Here is a 22048-nt window from a genome sequence, read left to right as displayed (position 1 = left end):
CGATTTCAGTCCAAATCACTGTAAACCAAAGCACTAACAGCCACCTCTGAAACCATGTGTCCAGGCGCGTGTCACCCAGTGACTTCTTCCCAGCCAGTCCCCAGAGTCGAGCGGTTTGGATTTCTCCACCCCAAACTCATCAAAACCATATGAAGTGAAATAAGCCCGAGAAAGACAAATACCATATGATTTCACTGATGTGTGAAATTTAAAAGGCAAAACACATGAACAAACCAACCAAGAAACAAAAAAACTGGAAACTCATAAATACAGAGAATAAAATGGTGGTTGCCAGTGGAGAGGGGGCTGGGGCAGTGGGCAAAATGGGTGAAGGAGATTAACAGCTAAAGTGGGGAGGGGTGCCTGGGTGGCTCAGTCAGTTGAGCATCTGAGTCTTGGTTTCCACTCAGGTCATGATCTCAGGGTCGTAAGATCGAACCCTGCTTCGGACTCCATGCTCAGCGTGAAGTCTACTTGAGATTCTCCCTCTCCCTCTGCCCCTCCCCCTGCTAGCACTCTCTCTCTCAAAATAAATAATCTTTGAAAAAAGATCAATGCCACAGGGATACAATGTACAGCATAGAAGATAGTGACTACACTTATCATGGTGAACCGTGCATAATGTCACCTAATTGTCGAATCACCATGACGTACCTCTGAAACTCATGTAATCTTGTATGTCCGCTATACTTCAATTAAAAACATACAAACAAAGAAACGACATTAGGAAGATCTAGGGACAGCACCTTTGCTCTGAATCGGTATCTTGAGTAATATTGACGGAGGGCCAAATCCATGGGCACGTAGGTGAGGCCCACGACGCACCTCTTCTCTTTTCCATCCACTTCTACTGTTTCCTAGACCAGTCCAGCTCTCACAACACTTCATCTAGAGCCTCCCAGGCCCCCAGGAGGTCAAGGAAGGGCAATGTGGCCATTGTACGGTTTCGGCAAAGTCTTCAGTGGAGGCAGGCTGGGTCTTTAAAGCTGAGGGCCGGGTATCTGATGTGAATCAGGCTGGCATACATTAACAGGGAGTGGTGGGGACCACAACAGGCTGGGGGCCCCCCGTTCTGCAGGGGACAGCCTCTCACGAGCTCTAACTATTGCTGTCACGAAGGAGCTACATGCTTCGTGTCCTTATATCTTCTGTTTACAAGGAAGTAAAAATCTTGATTTTTATGAGAAATCTCTGGATTTTTTGAAGTTCAATCAGAAGAAAAAAAAATCGTGTGAGCCAAATGAAACACATCTGGGCACCAGATTCAGACTAAGTCTGCTAGCTTGTTATCACTAATGATCAATATTAAAGGCCAAACTAACGGGCAGACAGGCTGCCAAGGAATAAGAACAACGTGGTGTTCCCAGCTTCCAATGCAAAAAGAATCAGGATTTACCATCTCCGAGATGCTGGTGCTGATACAGACCCCAGGTAACTGCTCTCCCTAATTATAATACACTGCCGATACATAGCCTCGAAAAGCTATTGATATCAAAGGTATTAGAGAGTTAAATATCCATGCATACACATATATAGGTCTGTACACACACATATGTATCATTACTATACACGTATATATGAGGACAGGAAATATTACTTACCTAGTTTGGGCATGTTGGAAAGGGCCACATAGCTTGGGTGATGAATAATTGTAATATTAAAAGTTGCCTTTAGAGCTGGTTCATCAAAACAAGGAAACACACTCCTGGCAAATGTGGGTTCCATCTGAGACGCTAACAGGGCCCTGCAATACAGTTTTGGGAAAAATCTATTTATTTTTATTTCAAAGTAGGGGAAACAAAAAAAAAATACGGAGGGATGATGGCTTATAATTATATTCAGGGAGGAGCTGGAGTATTTCCCCTCATCTTCCTCACTGCCCTTCCAGTTAAAACACACACAGTTTAGTTCTCACCACACCTTGGAATTCTTGTAAGACCTAAAATACAAAAGACCTATTTAATTTTTGACCACAAAATACTATTTACTCATTACATCATATGCCTTTAAAACCCTCTGCAAACAAAATAGGGACAAATATAGCAAATACGCAATGAGGCTTTTGAGAACCAAGTTATTTTTTTAAACTAGGATTACTTTTTGGGGACTGGACTATTGTTCTCATCCTCCATTGAAATGCAAGCAATGTTTACTGGAGAATTTCTACATTTTTATCTTTTTCTCACATGGTCCCTCTTCTTCATGGTTGAAAACTTAGAAGAGGCTTCATTCTGCACCCGCTGGGGGTAAATGATCTAAGTACATGCCAAATGAAAAAAAAGAAACAAAAACTACTTTCATTTACATATGGGTAGATTTGTCAAATCCCTACGGCTCCTTCCCCGATCTCCATGGAAAAATACAAAGAGTGGCATTACCCCACAGTGCACTGGTGATTTATGGGGAAAACTTTAGGGACAAGAGTGCCCTGGGCAAACGAGGAGATTGTCAGGTTCATCCTCTGTAAACACGGCCAAAATCTGACAAGAGATGGGTCCTCACTAACAACTTTCTCCCCAAATAAACCTGTGGTCTCATTAAGACTTGGTGACCTGGGACCCTGATTTGGGATAACAATTGTGGATGCTAATTCTTTTTTTTTTTTTTTCCCTAAAGTCCTGAGACTTACTGTCCCTGATGCATTTACCCTTGTTTCAGGCCCAGCTCTTAAATAAATAACAAGGGAATTCAACAGGGTGTGAGAGAGTATGGCCCCTACATTATCACCACCTACCTCCACCATGATAAGGCCCCCACTCACATGAAAATTCACACGCAACAGTCCACACGCTCAAAAACCTCTCAAAGTCAGCCAACTTGAAGTGTTTATAACCTTGCTGTGACAAAACTGTAATTTTCAACAAGCCTGTTCTGCCCCACTTAACTTTGCCCTTGCTTCCACAGGCTGGAAGGCGGCCCGTGAACTCTGACATCCGTGAACTCTGACCTCAGCCACTTTGGCTGCAAGACTCTGCTCCATTTCGTGCTAGCTGAGCAAGCCTGAACAACCTGCCACACGTTCTTGCTGAGCCTCTGATTCCGCACCCAGAAAGGAATGGCACCATCAACCTTTTCTTGCTGTTTGAACTTTTACCTGATTAGCAACTGAATTTATCAATAAACCACCTACGAATTCTCCTATATTCCTTTCAATCTCCCAGATTGTTCTCCATATAGATGAACTGTAAAAGAGTTCAAGGAGGGATAAGTTACAGGGTAGGGGTGGAGGGTTGGAACATTGACAATTACAACTGCATTTAGACAGGTCTCAGAGGTCACGGCTGACCGCAAGCTGAATACGAACCACATTTGTCTTCCTAATGAAGATCAAACTTCCAGAAGTAGGGGTCACGTGTTTTCTCTTCAGTACCATTTATAATATTTGGCAAAAACATGCGTTCATAACAATTGAATAAGTACTTTCTCAGCTTTGGAGGGACTGCAAAATAAAGGCAGCTTGATCTAATATAGATAAAAGAATACAAAGTATTTTTACAGTGTCTGTTGCCCCAGGTATTTGTTTTGTAGTATTGGTTGCTATCTTTAAAAGACAGGTGATGAAGGAGCGAAGAGTCAAACAGTTGACAATATAGTGGAAAGAATATTGAGCAGCGAGGGGCACCCGGGTGGCTCAGTCAGTTAAGAGTCTGCCTTCGGCTCAGGTCAGGATCCCAGGGTCCTGGGATCGAGTCCCACATCGGGCTCCCTGCTCAGCAGGGAGTCTGCTTCCCCCTCTCCCTCTGTCTACTGCTCCCCCTGCTTGTGCTCGCTCTCTCTGACAAATAAATAAAATAAATTAAAATAAAATAAAAAGAGAGTAAACCTCTCTCCACTGCCACGATTTCACAAAGCATATGAATCTCAAGGAAGTTGCCAGGTGAGAAGGACAGAAAATCAGACTCTTCAGGCAAGGGGGAAAGTTGTATGCTCAACAAAAAGGGCTACTCTACCTCTGAAACTAATAATACATTATATGTTAATTGTTGATTTTAAATTTTAAAAAGTGGGGGCGGGGGAGCCACAGCTTTCAAAAAGGCTAAGAGATGCCCGCTCAGAGAGTCACCGCTTTAACAAACCAAATACCCAGCAAGTGCCTTCCCATTCCATGATTTGGGCCTCTGGAGAAGTGAAATAAAAGAAACTCTTGGATCTTGCTCAACTATTTCCCTCCCTGGTTTTTTACAAACAAACAAAACGGGAAAGATCCCTACAACACACAGCCTTGCTGGCTCTCAGGCTTATCTACCCAGGTCAGGACCTGCCAGCAGCATACACGACCTGGTTATGCCACATCTGGGAACTGAAGGATGGTACTTGTTCCCTGCTGTCTCTGCTTTGGACTCAAGCAACCCTGTAAGGATATCCTGACCTCGGAAAAAAGAACCATCCACCCTCCCCTGCCCTCAAAGCTCACTGAAACATGCTATTACAGTGCCTGGGAAGTCTGGGTTGAGAGCGGTCAGCTGGGGAGGGAGTTAATTTGGGAGAGTTTGTCTCGTAGGGGCTCGGGATTTCAAAGCTACTTTCCCGCCCTCTGGTACAGCCAGACAATCCTGGACTTGCCACATTTCTGTGCCGGAGGAGGTCTTCGGGGTCAAGACCACGTGATGTCCTTGGGGGTCCATCTCCTGCCATGTAAGAAACATCCCCTCACTAAGGTATTTCATTCCCAAGTATTGTATGGACACCATCTGCCTACAGCTCTAGCTCACAAGTGCTGAGTATTATAACTGGCCAAGGGTTAAGTAAGACCTGAAAGTGGTCCCCCTGAGTTGTTTTTGCACAACGACACACTCAGAAATCAAAATGTTTAGTAAAGATGGACGTTACACCACTGGTCTGTGGTTCAAGGCTTGGCCCATGAATCATGTTTGTTTATTACTTGTGTAACAGGATCTTAAAACTGAAGTTTCCACCAGGCAACAGGACATAATAGAGGTACAATTCCAGAGAAAGGTGCCAAACCATGTTATGAAGATTTTTGAAGGAGATGGCCTCGAGAACCCACGGGCCCCTCTTGGGCTTCTCAGGTCCATCAGAGATATATGGAAGAGGGTGCCTGGGTAGTCTGTTAAGCATTTGCTTTCGGCTCAGGCCATGATCCCAGGGTCCTGGGATCGAGTCCTGCATCGGGCTCTCTGCTCAGCAGGGAGCCTGCTTCTCCCTCTCCCTCTGCCCCTTCCCCCTCTGCCTTTGTACTCTCTCTCTCAAATAAATAAATAAATAAAATCTTTTTTAAAAAAAAGATAGAGGGAAGGAAGGTCAGGGAATGGAGACAAGAGATGAGAGGAGAGATTTCTCAGCGTGGGAGGGGCATAGTTTAGCAAAGCCCTCTTGATCTCAGGGTGCTGGGAACCCCTAACTAGGGTGAGCCAGAAGGGGAGAAGATCCCACAGAAAGCACAGAGCGTTTCCTGAGGCTGAGAGACTTGGAGGCTGGTACCCAGCTTCCAGGTGGGAAAGCCGAAATTGACACTGGTCAGAATCTAACTCCTACCAGGTAGGACTCTGAAAGGCAGGAGACTGACAGCTTTGGAGGCAGAGCCAGAAGAAGAGTGCTACTGTCTTAGGACCCACGTCAGCCCCAGTCAGGGATACATGAGTGTTCCTTGGAAGAGCTGTGGGCCCTGAGTCACGGAGTGAGCCAGTACGGGACCGACTTGGGTTCTGTCCACGGGGCCACCTGCAGGAAGCCGGAGATACACTACTGCATGTCCGGGGGTGGGGCTGAGGAAAGAGTCACTAATGACCATCAGGACAGAGAAACAGAGAAAGCAGCCGGCAGGAGCAAGGAAATCATAGGAGAAAGAGAAACAGTGAGAAGATCTGTACCTCTGAAACAAATAATACATTATATGTTTAAAAAAAGAAGAAGAAGAAGAAGAAGATAGCAGGAGGGGAAGAATGAAGGGGGGGGAAATCAGAGGGGGAGACGAATCATGAGAGACGATGGACTCTGAGAGACAAACTGAGGGTTCTAGAGGGGAGGGGGGTGGGAGGATGGGTTAGCCTGGTGGTGGGTATTGAGGAGGGCACGTTCTGCATGGAGCACTGGGTGTTATGCACAAACAATGAATCATGGAACACTACACCAAAAACTAATGATGTAATGTATGGGGATTAACATAACATAATAATAAAAAAAAATTTAAAAAAAAAAAGGAAATGACATCTTGAGGGGAAAGGGTATGTACTAAGCCAGAGTCAGACCAAATGGCAAGAGAACTGGCTCAGGTAAGAAGTGCCCTACGTGTCACCTCTCCCGGTCTCCCCAGTCCCAGGGGACCTGGTCGGGGTGCAAGAGCAGCTCTCAAGATGGAAGGTGGGGGGGGGTGGCGACTAGAACCATGAGGTGGAGAAATGGAAACATCACTGCCCCTTACCCTGAAGCCCGCCCCAGCTCGGGGAAGTGAGCATGGAGCGAGAGAAAGGGAGATTTCACAGTAAATTAAGGTTAAGGCTTTTAGTATGACACAGGACTGGATTCTCTAATTTTTGCATCTGGACAGTGTTTGTGACTTCGTGGACATAGATCATCTGTCACCAAAGAATGAGCAGTAAATTATGGGCTGCTAGAGTATTTACGCAGGAGCAGGAAAGATGATCTCAGAGACTAAATTGTAAAAAGGACAGTGGGAGAAACACAGTTGCATTTTTACTGAACTGTGAGGTGTGCTTTTTCAATATGCTGGTTACACTTGTTTTCAAAAGATACAAGATCTAAATCTTTGATGAGCAAAACCATCCCCTAGAGAAGACCGCTCAGCCACATGAAGCATGTGGGGTCAACATGCTTCTATAGGATAATGAAATGATCTTTTCTCTGCATCACCAACGACATCATGTACTTGGCATTGGAGTTCACTGCTTGTTTTGATACTTCTAAATTCTTTCCTAATATTGCTCAACTTTCTATCTTGTGTGTCATACCCTGAGGACTATGCCAGATTTCCTAGCATAAACAGCAACTGAAGGAAGTCTTTTTCAATTCTCTGTTCACTCTTTCTACACCTGCACATACTGACTGGTGTTGATCGTATGGTTCTCCCCTTAATTTGTCCCCAATAAAGATCCTAATTTTCTCCAGCCATGTCACACTAGTGAGCCCACCCTCATCCCTTGATGATCCTATTCTCATTTCTCTGAATACCTCCCTATTCTGTCTTATGTTTTATTAAGGACATGGCATGATCAGAAAAGCAAGACGTATTCCTAAAGGACACTGTGAACAAGAATGGGATTATACATTCTTTCATTGAATTTCAAAAATGGAAGAAAACTTAGAGAGTTCCACCATCTTAATTTATAGATGTGAAAGCTGGTACCCTGGGAATTTATACAACTGGGGAGACAAGGAAGTAGTTGGGGTAGTATCAGAACCAGGGCTCCAGCTCCCCAGCCTGTGGTCCTTCCCAGCTCTCTTTCCTGGGTCCTTTTATGTGCTTTGTAGAACATACTATAATAAAAACTACAAGCAAACTAAGATATCATGAAGAAGACTGAGGATTAACTTTATAGTTAATAACATTACCAAATCTAGAGATGATCAGACTTCTGTTTTCCACCCTGATGGAGTAACATAGGCTAGAATGAGCCCTCTGTTGAAAACAACTAAAAACTCCTATAAAATATATGGAACAACTGTTTTCAGACATGATAACAAGAAGCACAGGACTGTGATTCCCAAGAGAAGAGAAGCTTATGAGGTGAACTCTACAATCACCTTGTCTACCTGGAAGCAATTTCTCAACTGCAGCACAGAGAAAGAGAACAGAAACTGAATTCAGTGGTCTCATAGAGGAGACTATGACTGATGCCTGGAGAGATCTAGATAGCTAAAATCTGCAGGGCAGAAATCCAGAAATCTGGGCGCCTGGGTGGCTCAGATGGTTAAGCATCTGCCTTCGGCTCAGGTCATGATCCCGGGGTCCTGGGATCGAGTCCCACATCGGGCTCCCTGCTCCTTGGGAGCCTGCTTCTCCCTCTGCCTCTCTCTCTCATGAATAAATAAATAAAATCTTTAAAAAAAAAAAAAAAAAGAAATCCAGAAATCTGCATAGAATCTACCCCCCCACCCCCCATCCCCCATCCGTGGGCTGAGTCTTTGGTCAAATATTAATCTGCACTTTAGGAGGTCAAGCAAAGAAATGCTGTTGGGGGAAAGAACAGCTACCATGGAAGGGAAAACTGAACAATTCCTAGAGCTCACACAGTGCTAGGAGTTGTTCAAATTCCCACAAGCCAGAGGACAGAAATCTCCAGAATAAGTGGATTTTTCAACAGAGACCAGGAAGGTAATGCCTGAGCAATGAGCTAAAGTAGCCCTAGAGTAAAGGTGCTTTCGATCCACTCTCAAAGGACTTAAACACAAGCCATGGGAGATCAAACAAGGATTGAGAAGGCCACCAAATAACTTATGTGCCTATCTTAAAAAGACAGCATTCATTAAAGCAACATAACAAAATGTGGCATTCAGCAACATAAACTTTGAAATGTCAGGCACTCAATAAAAAATGAGAAAATGCCCAAATATTTGGAAACTAAATAGCACAGTTGTAAATAACCCATGAGTCAAAGAAGAAATCAAAAGGGAAGCTATAAAGTACGTTGAACTGGACGAAAATTTTAAAAACAACATGACATTTTTTGTGGCATGCCACTAATTCAGTAGTTAGTGGAAAATCTATACCACTAAACACCTATGTAGAGAAGAAAAATACCTTAAATTGATCTTTAAATTGATTACCTTGCACCCACCTGAAGAAAACAGAAAAAGAAAAAGGGCACCTGGATGGCTCAGTCGGTTGAGCATCTGACTCTTGATTTTGGTTCAGGTCATGATCTCAGGGTTGTGAGACTGAACCCTGCATGGTGCTCTGAGCTCAGCGAGGAGTCTGCTTATGGATTGTCTCCCTCCCTCTCCCTCTGGCCCTCCCCCTTTGAGCACTCTCTCTAAAATAAATAAATAAATCTTAAAAAAAGAAAATAGAGGGGCGCCTGGGTGGCTCAGTTGTTAAGAGTCTGCCTTCGGCTCAGGTCATGATCCCAGGGTCCTGGGATCAAGCCCCACATCGGGCTCCCTGCTCAGGCAGGAAGCCTGCTTCTCCTTCTCCCACTCCCCCTGCCGTGTTCCTGCTCTCACTATCTCTCTCTCTGTCAAATAAATAAAATAAAATAAAATAAAAAAATAGAAAAAGAAAAGGAAGCCCAAAGTAAGAAGAAGAAAGGAAATAATAAAGAATAATATATAAAGCATTAAAGTGAAAAACAATAGAGAAAATCATTGAAACAAAAAATTGGTTTTACAAGAAAATTAATAAAGTATATAAATCTCAAGGCACATTTATCAAACTTACTGTCTGTCAGAAGTGGAAGAGACCTTGGAGGACCCCACCCTTTTAACTTACAAAAAGCTGAGGACCCTGGAGTATAGGCAATTGGTTAGACAATTAGTAAGTGGCAGAGGCCAACACAATAATGAAGGAGAAGAACAAACTTGGAAGATTGAAACTACCTGCCTTCAAGACTTACTATAAAGCTATGGTAATCAAGAGATATCAGAACCAGGGCTTAAGTTCCCAAAAGAGAAAAGACACAAATGACCAATGTCAAGAATGAGAGAGGTGACATCACTACAGATTCCACAGATATTAAAATAATAATAAAGGAATATTTTGTAAAACACTAACTACACTTAAATTTGACAACTTTGATTAAATGGACAAATTCCTTGAAAGACCCAAACTCCTAAAGCTTGCTCATGAAGAAACAGACGACCAAAATAGCCCTTTATTCATTAAACAGATTTAATCTGTAGTTAAAAACCATCCCACAAAAAAAGTCCAGGCCCATGTGGCTTCATTAGTGAAAATCAACCAAGACTTTAATGAAGAATTAATGCCAATTCCATATAAATCCTCCCAAAAAATTAAAGAAGAAAATTTATTATCTGAAGCCAGTGTTACTCTGATACCAAAACAAGACAAAGAAAAAGAAAATCCATGAACATGGATGCAAAAATTAAAAACAAAATTTTAGTAAATCAAATGCAACAAAACATAAAAAGGATAATACATCAAGACCAAGTGGGATTTATCTTTCAAATGCAATGTTAATTTATCATTAGAAAATCAATCAATGTAATTTACCATATTAACAGACTGAAAAAGAAAAACCATATGATCATCTCAATAGATGCAGAAAAAGTATCTGGCAAAATCTGGCATCCAATCTGATAAAAATTCTCAGAAAATTAAAAACCAGAAGGGAACTTCCTCAATTTGATATAGGGAATCTACAACAGGGAGGAGGAGGAGGAAGGGGGGAGGAAGAGGAGAAAAAAAAGAAGAGTAGGGAGAGGAAAAAGAAGAAAGACTAAAGGAAAAAAATCATAATTAACAGTGCAAGACTGAATGCTTTCACCTTAAAATAAGGAACAAAACAAGGATAGCTGCACTTAACCACTTTTATCCAACATCGTAATAGATGCTCTAGGCATGGAAGTAAGGCAAGGAAAAGCAATAAAAGGCACCTGAAGTAACAAAGAAGTAAAACTGTCTTTATTTGAGACAGTATGATCACTTTTGTAGAAAATCTATGGAATTGTCAATTTAACTAAGCTATGTTCATGGATTGGCAGAACATAGTGAAGAAAGGCAGAAAAGGAGAAGACAGAAATAGGAACAAAGAACAATAGCAATAAATAGAAAACAATAATACGCATGATAAATACTAATTCAACTATATCAATACTAAGATAAGAAATGAAAGAGGAGTCATCAGTACAGATCCCATGGACATTAAAAGGATAATAAGGAGTACTATGAACTACACTATGCTCACGCATTTGATAGTCTAGATAAAATGGACCAATTCCTTAAAAGACATAATCTGCCAAAAAAAAAAAAAGCAGAGAAATAATTCCTAACACATTCTATGAGGACAGCACTACCCCCAAACCAAAACCAGAAAAAGACATTACAAAAAAAAACCAAAAAACAAACTATTGACCAATATCTCCCTTAAACATAGATACAAAACTTCTCAACATAATATTAGCAAATCAAATCTAACAATGTATAAAAAGAATTGTACAGCACAAGCAACTGGGACTTTTCTCAGGTATACAAAACTGGTTCAACATTTGAAAATTAATTAATGTAATTCATCACCTCAAAAGACTAAGAGAAATCACATGATCTTATCAATAGATGTAAAAAAGCATTTGCCAAAAATCCAATATTCATTCATGATAAAAACTCTCAGTAAAATAGGAATAGAGGGGAGCTTCCTCATTCTGATAAAGACTATGAAAAATCTACACTAACTTCATACTTAATGGTGAGAACTGAAAGCTTTCCCACTAAGGTCAGGTATAAGCAAGGATGTCCCCTCCCACCATTCCTCTTCAACATGGTGCTGAAAGTCCTTACTAATGCAATAAGTCAAGAAAAGTAAATAAAAGATGCATAGATTGTGAAGAAAGAAACAAAACACTCTTTAGTCACAGATGACATGATTGTCTATGTAGAAAATCCAAAAGAATTGACCAAAAAAACCTCCTGGAACTAATAAGCAATTATAGCAAGGTTGCACTCTACAAGACTAATATACAAAATCCAATTGCTGTGGCACCTGGGTGGCTTGATAAGAGTCATATTATCAAGATATCAGTTCTTCCCAACTTGGTCTGTAATTCAATGCAATCCCAATAAAAAATCCCAGCAAGTTAAGTTTGTGGATATCAACAAACCAATTCTAAAGTTTACATGGAAAGACAAAAGACCCAGAATAGCCAACACGATACTGAAGGAGAAGAACAAACTTGGAAGATTGACACTACCTACCTTCAAAACTTACTATAAAGCTATGGTAATCAAGAGAGTGTGATATTGGTGAAAGAATAGACCAATAGATCAATGGAACAGAATAGAAAGTCCAGAAAAAGACCCATACAAATACAGCCAACTGATCTTTACAAAGGAACAAAGGCAATGCAATGGAGTAATGATAGTTTCTTCAACAAACAACTACTATATATCCGCATGCAAAAAATTGAATCTAGACACACACCTTATACCCTTCACAAAAATTAACTCATAATGGGTCAAAGTAACTCACAATGGGTCACTTTAAAATGTAAAGTTCAAAAATATAAAACTCCTACTAGATAACATAGGAGAAAACCTAAATGACCTTGAGTATGGTGAGGTCTTTTTAGATACTACACCAAAGACATGACCCATGACAGAAATAATTGATAAAGTGGACTTCTTTAAAACTGAAAACTTTTGCTCTGCAACAAACAGTATAAAGAGAATGAAAAGACAAGCCACAGACTGGGAGAAAATATTTGCAAAAGACATATCTGATAGAGGACAGTTATCCAAAATATACAAAGAACTCTTAAAACTCAGCAATAAGAAAACAAACAACTCAATTAAAAAACCTCAGCAGACAAATCTCCAGAGAAATTAGACAGATGGCAAATGAGCATATTACAAAGGGCTCCACATATGTCATCAGAGAAATGCAAATTAAAACGAGATAAAACTGCACACCTGTTAGAATGGCCAAAATCCACAGAACACTGACAACACCAAATGCTGGTAAGGATGTGGAGCAACAGGAACTCTCATACATTGTGGGTGGGAATACAAAATGGTACAGCCACTTTGAAAGTCAGTTTTGTGGTTTCTTACAAAACAAAACATATTCTTACCATATGACTCAGCAATTATGCTCTTTGATATTTACCTAAAGAAGCTAAAAGTTTATGTCTACACAAGAACCTGCACAAAAAGTTTAGAGCAGTTTCATAATTGTCAAACTTGGAAGCAACTAAGATGTTTTTCAGTAGGGCAATGGATAAATAAAGTATGGTAATCCAGAGAATGGGATATTATTCAGTGATGAAAAGAAATGAACTATCAAGACATGAAATGATATGAAGGAATCTTAAATGCGTATTACCAAGTTAAAGAAGCCAGACCTGAAAGGGCTATATACCTATAGCATGATTCCAAATATAAGACATTCTAGAAAAGGCAAAACCATGGAGACAAGATCAATGATTGGGGCAAGGGATGAATCAGCAAATAACAGGATTTTTAGGTCAGTTAAAATACTCTGTATGATATTATAATGATAGATACATGTCATTAAACATTTGTCCAAAAATATAGAATGTACAACACCAAGAGTGAACCATAGGGTAAACTATGGACTTTGGGTGATCATGGTGTGTCAACAGAAGTTCATCTTTGGTTAAAAAAATGTATCATTCTGATGAGCGATGTTGATAATGGGCGACACCATGCATGTGCAGGTACAGGGGCTAAATGGGAAATGTGTGTACCACCCTCTAACTTTTTGTAAACCTAAAACTGCTCTACAACAGTCCTTCTAAGAAAGCATTCTTAGACATGATACCAAAAGCATGGCCTATTTTAAAAATTGATAAATTGGAAAAAAATCAAAAATAAATAAAAAATTGACAAATTGGACCTCATTAAAATTAAATACTTTTGCCCCCTGAAAGACCTTACTAAGAGCATGAAAAAAACAAGCTACAAACCAGGAGAACCTATTTGTAAACCATATGTCTCACAAAAGTCTCCGATCCAACATATATAATGAACTCTCAGGACTCAACAGTAAAAAAAAAAAATTCAATTAGAAAATGGGCAAAAGACATGAGGAGGCATTTCATCAAAGGTGATATACAGATGCCAAACAAGCATAAGAATATGCTGAACATCATTAGCCATTAGAAAAATGCAAATTAAGTGCAGGCCAGCGGTTCAATGGATAACATGTGTGACTATGGAACAGAAAAATGCAAATTAAGACCACAATGAGTTATCACTAAAGGCGAATCATAACAGCTAAAATAGAAAACAGTGGTAAAAGCAAATGGTGGCTAAGATGCGGAGAACTATCATTCATACATTGTTGGTGGGAATATAAAATGGTACAGACACTTTGAGAAACAAGTTAGCAGTTTCTTAAAAACTGAACAAGAAACAACCATGTGACCCACCAATTATACTCCTGGGCATTTATTCCAGAAGAATGAAAACTGATGTTCAACCAAAAACTCATACACAATTGCTCCTGGAAGCTTTATTTGTAATAGACAAAAACTGGAAACAACCAAATGTCCCCATTTAACATCAACTTCCCACTTCCTGCTCCTAGCAACCAACATTCTACTTTCTATTTCTGAATTTAACTACTCCAGGTAGTAAATACAATGTCCTCAAAGTTCATCTATGTTGTAGCATATGTCAAAACGTCCTTCCTTTTTTTTTTTTATAAGGTAGGCTCCACGCCCAGCATGGAGCCCAACATAGGGCTTGAACTCACAACCCTGAGATTAAGACCTGAGCTGAGATCAAGAGCCAGTCACTTAATTGACTGAGCTACCCAGGTGCCCCAGAACGTCCTTCCTTTTTAAGGCTGAATAATATTCCCATGTATATAATAAGCCACATTTTATTTATCCACTCATCCATCCATGAGCATGTGTTGCTTCCACCTTGTGTCTATCATGACTATGAACATGAGTGTGTTGATCTGGAATTTTTGAAGGTGTGCCCCAGGACTCTGTTTGATAAACTCCTCTGGGGGTTCTAAAATACATCAAAGGTTTATGAACCACTACTCTAATTCAGGATTTCCCCAAGAATAGATGGAAAAGGATTTGGGGTAGGTCTCAGACACACTATTATAAGACCTGACTCACATATGAGAAAGTCAGTCTTTTTCAAATTTTACGAATCTTTCTGGTAAGGTCAAGAGAAGATCTTAGTTTGGTGTTATTTATCTTGAACACCGGATTCTAATTTCTCTTTTTAACAAAGAGAGCAGCCCTCAGATTCAGAGCCTTCGGAGCCTTCAGTGGACAATCGTAACAGGTGAACTTAAAAACATCATTTTTTCATCGTATTCGTGACTCTACAGCACCATGACTATAAGTTCTATGATATGATATGGAGTAGCTTTTTAATAAATCTACTTAATATTTTTGTTTAAGTTGAGTGATATTTTTTACCAAAAAAATACGGCCAGAGGTATGTGAATATGGCAAAACCCAGAAGAGTGATGCACCAGAGAATGAAGTCTGGGAAATACTGTCATCAGGAACATTAACATTTGGATTGTGCTCTCAGCTTTCTACACACGGAACAAGAGAAGCAGACACTGACATACAGACGCACACGTCCAAGGCATCCAGTAGATGTCTCCTCTGTGGCAGAAATGGGATGGCACCTGCCAAGTGGAGAAGGGCAGAGAACATTCGGGAAGCATCCCCAGCAACCTCTGAAGCTAGAAAATCGGTAACCTAAGCCTTAGAAGTGTGAGATAGTGATGCTCTTTGGGTTTTCTGGAATGCTTTTCTTTTTCTTTTGCCTTGGTGTTGAGTAAGATTATTTAAAAGCTGTAGCCTGTCCAGACTGTGATAAGGGGTCATCAAAGAAGAGAAGTAAACACTTTCCAACCGTTGGCAGCCAGCATCGGAGACAGCCCATGGAGAATGTGCACTCAGTAGGCAGTTGCTCCCCAAGGGGGATCTTCTTTGGAGTCTCACATTTCCATGTTTCGATAGTAAGAGGCTGCTCCTAACCATCACACCCTGAGCTGATAGGAGCAGCGACCACCACATAGGTTCTGTGCCAAATACTGTCCTCCTTCTCAGGAATTTTCACAACACTCTAAAGGGTGACACTTAGGTCTCTTCCATGAATGAGGCAACCAGCTCAGAGACATGGAGAACCTGACTCAAGTCGCACAGCTCAAACTCAGGCCTGGTGGGCTTCCAAAATCGGCTTCACCGCACTCATCGTGTTGTCCAACTTCTCTGTGACCTTGGCTTCAAGCTCACCTGGAGGTTTCCTCCCTTTGTGGTTTCCAAAGCAGAGATGCAGAGGAGCAATTTCCAAGTAACAGCTCCTCTAAGATGCCACAAGTCTGGAACTCTAAGTTGGTCTCTGAACATCTGGGGGACTTTATTAGGATGTCTGCTTGTTTGAATTTTAACATTCTCAAAATACGGTTTCTAGTTACCAATGGAGTTGGCAACACAATAGAAAAATGGAAAGGGAATTTCATTTCCCATATTTGCGAGGGCAGTCTATCCAGGCCACGGCCTCATTAAGAAGAAGGAAGAGATGGGTTAGCAAAGGATTTACTGAATTCACGGCAGAAAACACTGTCTGATGTGCGTGCAGTGTCCTTTTTTTCCCCCTGAAAAATCCTGCACTCTGAACCACCCGCACAGTAATTGCAAAAGGTTTCCTGTGCCCTTAAGTCTGGTAACACATCATCCTAATGAGAAAATTTCCAAAGCTATTTTACAAGCTTTGGTGCATTTTTGAAAGAAAGAAAAAAAAAGAAAAAAAAAAAGCCCAAGCATACAGTCCTTAAAAACAAAGCTACAGATTACACACCCACTGAGGCAGCTTATTAAACTTACTTCCAAAGCCCAGAAGTTTTTGAAAATAATGCCGGAGATGATTTAAGAGGTAATTGAGTAGGTTCCTTTCCCTCGGAGAACATCTGAGAACATTTTTTCTAATAATAAAAGGCAAAGTACATGCAGTTGTGTAAACCGCAGATGCTCCACCAGCGGGTGAGCATTTGAAGAAAGAACTTTTAGGTATCTTCCACATACACGATTTCCCGGGGCACTCGCCTGAGGTCAGTAACATGGTCGCAGATCATGGAAAGAGGCAATTCTTGAGCTGGAAACATTCCGTGTGGAAAGCGTTATCCCAAATGAGTGTAAAGAGAACACATGCATGCTACGTGAGCTTGCAAACCCAGAGGGGATGTCTCTTGTCACCGCTATTATTGTTGTTGTTATTATTATTATTATTATTTTCTTCCCAGGGAAGGAATCCCGAAAGCGCCGGCTCCCCCATACTCGGCAGAGCCCTTCAAAAGCTTGGGAGGGGTCAGGGAAGCTGCCGCTCATCCACAAAACGAGACTCGGTCCCCAGGCAGGGAATGGGAGGGGATGAATTAAAGGGGATCCTTCAGTTTTGGAGAACCTCAGCAAAAAGGAAAAAAAGAAAAATATGAGAATTGCACCGACGTGAGTCTCTTTGTTGCAAGAGCAGCAGCTACAGACCGAGGACGAGGAAGAAAGAGAGCAGGGAGCTCAGCGCACAGCGCGCTCGGGGAGGGAACCTCGGGGCACAAGGGTGCGACAGCCCCAAGCTTCTCCAACGTTCATACCCAGAAACCACCCGGTGTTCTTCTTAAAACGCACATCCTGATCCTTCGTTCGAAGGTGGGGAATTTGCAATTTCGAACAAACTCCCAGATTGACATCTACTGCCGGTCCGCGGACCAAACTTTGAGTAGCAAGAGATTTGCTCACGGTGGTGAAGCCGTCCTGGATTAGAGCAAAGGGGGGGGGGGGCCTCTCTGAAGACAATGGTAAGCTTCTGGGGGTAGCAGCGACCTTAAAAGGGCAACGACACAAACAAACTGGATGGGCGGGGATGGTGCTAAAAATTGGCCAGCGGGAGGGCCTCGGTCTGCTAGCCTGTATTTACAAGCAGGGGTTTTTTGCTTTTTGTTTTGTTTTTTTTTAATTTAATTATGTTATGTCACCATACATTGCATCATTAGTTTCTGATGTAGTGTTCCATGATACATTGTTTGCGTATAACACCCAGTGCTCCATGCAGAACGTGCCCTCTTTAATACCCATCACCAGGCTAATCCATCCCCCCACCCCCCTCCCCTCTAGAACCCTCAGTTTGTTTCTCAGAGTCCATAGCCTCTCATGGTTGGTTTCCCCCTCCGATTCCCCCCCTTCATTCCTCCCCTTCTGCTATCTTCTTTTTTTGTTGTTATGTTAATCCCCATACATTACATCATTAGTTTTAGATGAAGTGTTCCATGATTCATTGTTTGTGCACAACACCCAGTGCTCCATGCAGAATGTGCCCTCCTCAATACCCACCACCAGGCTAACCCATCCCCCCACCCCCCTCCCCTCTAGAACCCTCCGTTTGTTTCTCAGAGTCCATCGTCTCTCATGGTTCGTCTCCCCCTCCGATTCCCCCCCTTCATTTTCCCCTTCCTCCTATCTTTTTTTTTTTTTTTTTTAACATATAATGTATTATTTGTTTCAGAAGTACGGGTCTCTGATTCATCAGTCTTACACAATTCACAGCGCTCACCATAGCACATCCCCTCCCCAATGCCCATCACCCAGGCCCCCCATCCCTCCACCCCCCACCACTCCAGCAACCCTGTTTGTTAATCTCAGGAAACAAACAAGCAGGGTTTCTGAAGGGAAGGGGAGGCCGGGGGCGCTCGCCTTTGGGCTCTACAAGAAAGCGTCGCGAGTGATGGGGGCTTTGGGGGCACGCGCCCCTGGACGCAGGTAGGCGGCCGGGGGACGCGGGGGCGGAGGGGACCCGGGCCGGCCTGCCCTTACCTGCGCTCGCCCTGGTCGGTGTAGACGTTGAAGAAGAGCCCCTCCCTGAGATCCTGGTACACCAGGCCGGAGAAGCTGAGCTGCAGCACATACCGGCCCCCGGGCTGCAGAGCGCCGCCGAGCTCCAGCACCAGGTACTGCGTGTCGAACGCGACCCACACGTCGTCCACCGGCACGCGGCCCGCCGGGCGGTCCCCGGTGCCGGGGGAGAGAGGGCCCCGCACCTCGGCGCTCTCACACTCCAGGAAGAGGCTGTGCAGCAGCAGCCGCGCGGTGGCCACGGTGCAGCGCACCGTGATGTTCACGCGGCCGGTGAAGGTCAACGTCGGAGCCCAGGACTCGTTCGGCCGCAGCCGGGGCCACAGCTCCAGCTCGTAGTGCAGCGGCACGAGCCAGGGCGGCAGGCGCAGCTGGTCCCAGGGTCCCGGGGGGCGCCCGCTGCCCGGGGTGGCCGTGCCCGCCGGCTCCCGGGTGGGCCGCGTGTGCCCGGTGGGCCGCGGCTCCTCCTGCGTGCGCGGCCGGGACGGCGCGGCGCCCGGGACCCCGCGGTGGAGAAGTTCCGACGGCGGGACGCGCGCGCAGCGGCCGTACAGGGCGGCGAGCACGGCCAGCGCGAGCAGGAGCGCGGCCGCCAGCCCGGCCAGCAGCACGGCCACCGCGCGGCTCACGTAGAAGCCGGAGCTGGAAGGGGGGCCCATGGCTGGGCGCGGGGCGCGGGCGACTCGAGAGCCGGAAGGCGGCGGCGGCGGCGGCAGCTCCGGCCTTGACCCGGGTGCTCAGTGATGGGACCCCCGCTCTTGCTCTCTGGGTCGGCCCTCCTGCACCTCCTCCTCCTCCTCCTCCCCCAGCTTGGGAGACAGGAGCGAGCGGTGGGGACCACGGCTTCCCCCTCCCAGCTAATCAGATCCAGGTCCCTGCCTACCCACCCCCGCCCCGCCAGAGCCCAGGGAAGAGGCGGGTCCCGCGCACCGCCGCGCGCGCCCCTTTGGGTCCGAAGGGAAAGCCCGCGCAGATGAGGCTTCCAGCGTCGACGCGGGAAGGGGACGGTCGGGCCGAACTCGAACCTGGGACGCCTCGGACGAGGGTGTTTGGATTAACGAGATTTGTTGGGTGCGCCCCGGTGCGCTTTCAGGTGTCGTCGGAAAAGAGACGAGCGCGGGGCACGCTCGGCTCCTTGACTGCAGGACGGTCTGCGGATAGCACACCTGCTGGCCGTTACCCGGGGATGCGAGTGCTCGGGGTGGGGTGAGGGGGCTTAAGGATCTGGGCTTCTGGAGACGCGCTCTGAAACTACCCCCGGGGGGGACACCCGCGCCATCAGAACTAACTCCCCGAGCCAGATCGTTGGGCCCTAAATTCGCCACCCAAATCAGCTCGGGACTCACGCAGCCCAGGCAGGCGAGTGCCACCGATGGCAACCAGGTCAGGAGTCCCGGCGCGTTTCGGAGCTTGGGAAGTGGGCCTGGAGGAGAGTGGCCGACAGAAAGGCAGGGAGAGTTCCTCTGCGGCCCCGGCGTGGAGAGGGGGCGTCCCCGCGAAAGGGGATGTTCTGCTTCCAAAACCGGTTCGTTTCACGCAACAGTCGTGGGGCCAGCCATTCCTCCATTCAGAAACGGCCGGGCCGGGAGTCCCAGGCGGTGCCCCAGTCGGTGGGATCTTTGGCATGCTGGGCATCTGCTTGCTCTTGAGCGGGTGCTCCAGGGAGAGTTCCCGGCCTGTGAGCCGAGCTCCGAGTCTGCTCGCACGCACTCGCGCGCATTGGGAATGGGGTTGCAAGCACGCAGGAGGCGCTGGGGAAGAGAGAGCGGTTAGAGATTCCCTTGCTGGCCGAAGACTTACTTGAGCGTACCCCGTCTTTAGACCTTCAGAAGGAAGAGGGTTTTTCCATCTCGCCCAGAAAAGGTCTTGGCTTTCCTGCTTTGAACGGTAGGTCCCATCCACTGAGGAAACCCTTCCACCTGAGTTCCAGGATAGGGTAAACCAAGGTGATTCTCCTGGGACGTGTGACCTGCCCTGCTCCTCCAACTGAAATTAATCACATTAAAAATAAACCTGCAGGCTCACGGGTTTGATTTGCTTTTTTTTTTTTTTTTTTTTTTTCGGAAATGGAACGATCGTGTTTGAGAATAATTATGGCCACCGGCATCACTCCCAGAAGATCCTGGGTAGAGCAGCGGGAGAAGAAGCTCCTTCTGTTTCCCCCACGGCAAGTCAGGCTGCCAGCACTATGAGCTCCTGAGCGAGTAGGGGCTTCAAGGTTGTTATTGTGAGATGAGGATTCTCACAGATGCAGAGCGAATTCATTATCGTCCTTACCGCCAACTGGCCGATTTCTTGAAGGATTCCAGACTCCCAAGGAAAGGTTAAAGAAAGAAAAGGAGTCCCTAACAGAGTTACTTCAAATTCATATTAGAGGTGTCCCTCCCCTCGATTTTATATAAGAAACTCTACCGAAACGTGTAAAAGCAGACACAAGCGTTTGATTCCATTTGTCTGGTATCATTAGACAAGTAGAAATTGGCTACCGCACAGAAAGATTCAAATAAAATGACACCAAATGACTCAGCAATTTAAATATGTGATTTAAAGGGAAAATATTTCTGATAAATTGTTAAGTCACTCAAAATTTGCTTAATAATACACTTGCTGAATCATGCTTATGTTAATCTAAAAAACTGGAAAATACTATTACGTGAAATTTTTGACATTTCAGTGAAAGACTAGTTCTGGGAAATAGATCAGTTGCCAGGAAAACATTAACTAAAAAAAAATTTTTTTTTTTAATTTCTTAATGAGATGCTTAGAAAATCCACTTACTATTTAGACCAGGTAGAGCAGTGATTCTCAACTGGAGGTGCTTTTGGTGACTCTTCTCCCCTGGACATTTGCCAGTGTATGGAGACTTTTGGTTGTCACAATTGTGTGTGTGTGGGGGGGGTTACTACTGGTATCTAGTGAGTAAAGGCCAAGGATAATACTGCTAAACATCCTACAGTGCACAAGACAGCCCCCTACAACAAAGAAGTATCTTGCCCAGAATGTCATCATTTCTGCTGTTCAGGAACCCTAAACTAAAGCAATAATCTAAGGCTTTATATGATACCCAAGTGGGACTTGGGCTTTGTACCTATTTACTTTTGTTGTTTATGCTTATGTTTTGGCATGTCTATTATTCTTCCATCTTTATATCTTGGTACTTACTATGAACCTCTGTAATACTTTATTATTCCCCTTGGGCCATATGATTAATTTTCTTTTCTTTTTTCTTCATTTACTTTGAAAATTTAAATTTTTTGGAATGGGTGATATATTCATAAGGATCAAAAATAAAAACTGTATGGAAATTTATGTTGAGATATCTGGCTTCCACTGCTTTCATAGTTAATAATTTTTAATAGTTTTGTGTCTGTGTGTGTGTATCCTGTGTTTCCTTATGCAAATCAAGCAAATACAATTATATACTCTTGTATTTCTCCCCTTTCTTATGTAAAAAATAGTGTACTAAAACACACTCCTGCTCCTTGCATTTTCATTTCATAGTGTATTCTGTGTATCTTTCCATATCAGTTCACAGAGATCTTTCACAATCTTA

At 43.9% G+C, this 22048-nt stretch overlaps 1 protein-coding gene and 1 long non-coding RNA gene across 6 annotated transcripts in view; one reads left to right on the top strand and one right to left on the bottom strand.

Annotated features, from left to right (window-relative positions):
- The window catches only part of LVRN (laeverin), an 88290-nt gene extending 67392 nt beyond the window's left edge, over positions 1-20898 (bottom strand). For 4 of the 5 annotated variants that reach the window (XM_045891202.3, XM_064595802.1, XM_045891213.3 and 1 more), the window contains exons 1-2: positions 18457-20357; positions 1602-1744 (exon numbers count right to left, since the gene is read on the bottom strand). In XM_045891202.3, coding sequence (XP_045747158.1) covers positions 1602-1744; positions 18457-19154 — 841 coding nt within the window. In that variant the 5' untranslated portion in view covers positions 19155-20357. Of the gene's footprint in view, positions 1-1601; positions 1745-18456; positions 20358-20772 lie in introns of those variants that run through there. The other variant, XM_064595801.1, reaches the window with a different exon arrangement.
- On the top strand, positions 18470-21804 carry LOC135365336 (uncharacterized). Its single transcript, XR_010412957.1, has 2 exons — positions 18470-18590; positions 20582-21804. It is a non-coding gene; the product is annotated as an uncharacterized LOC135365336 (long non-coding RNA).
- The last annotated feature ends 244 nt before the right edge of the window (positions 21805-22048 follow it).

Source organism: Mirounga angustirostris, unplaced genomic scaffold (assembly GCF_029215605.1).
Source record: "Mirounga angustirostris isolate CCGP_5_RB_7025 unplaced genomic scaffold, mMirAng1.0.hap1 SCAF_7, whole genome shotgun sequence".
NCBI lineage: Eukaryota > Metazoa > Chordata > Mammalia > Carnivora > Phocidae > Mirounga > Mirounga angustirostris.
Note: the sequence above shows the minus strand (reverse complement) of the source record. Positions and strands in the feature narration are given on the sequence as shown.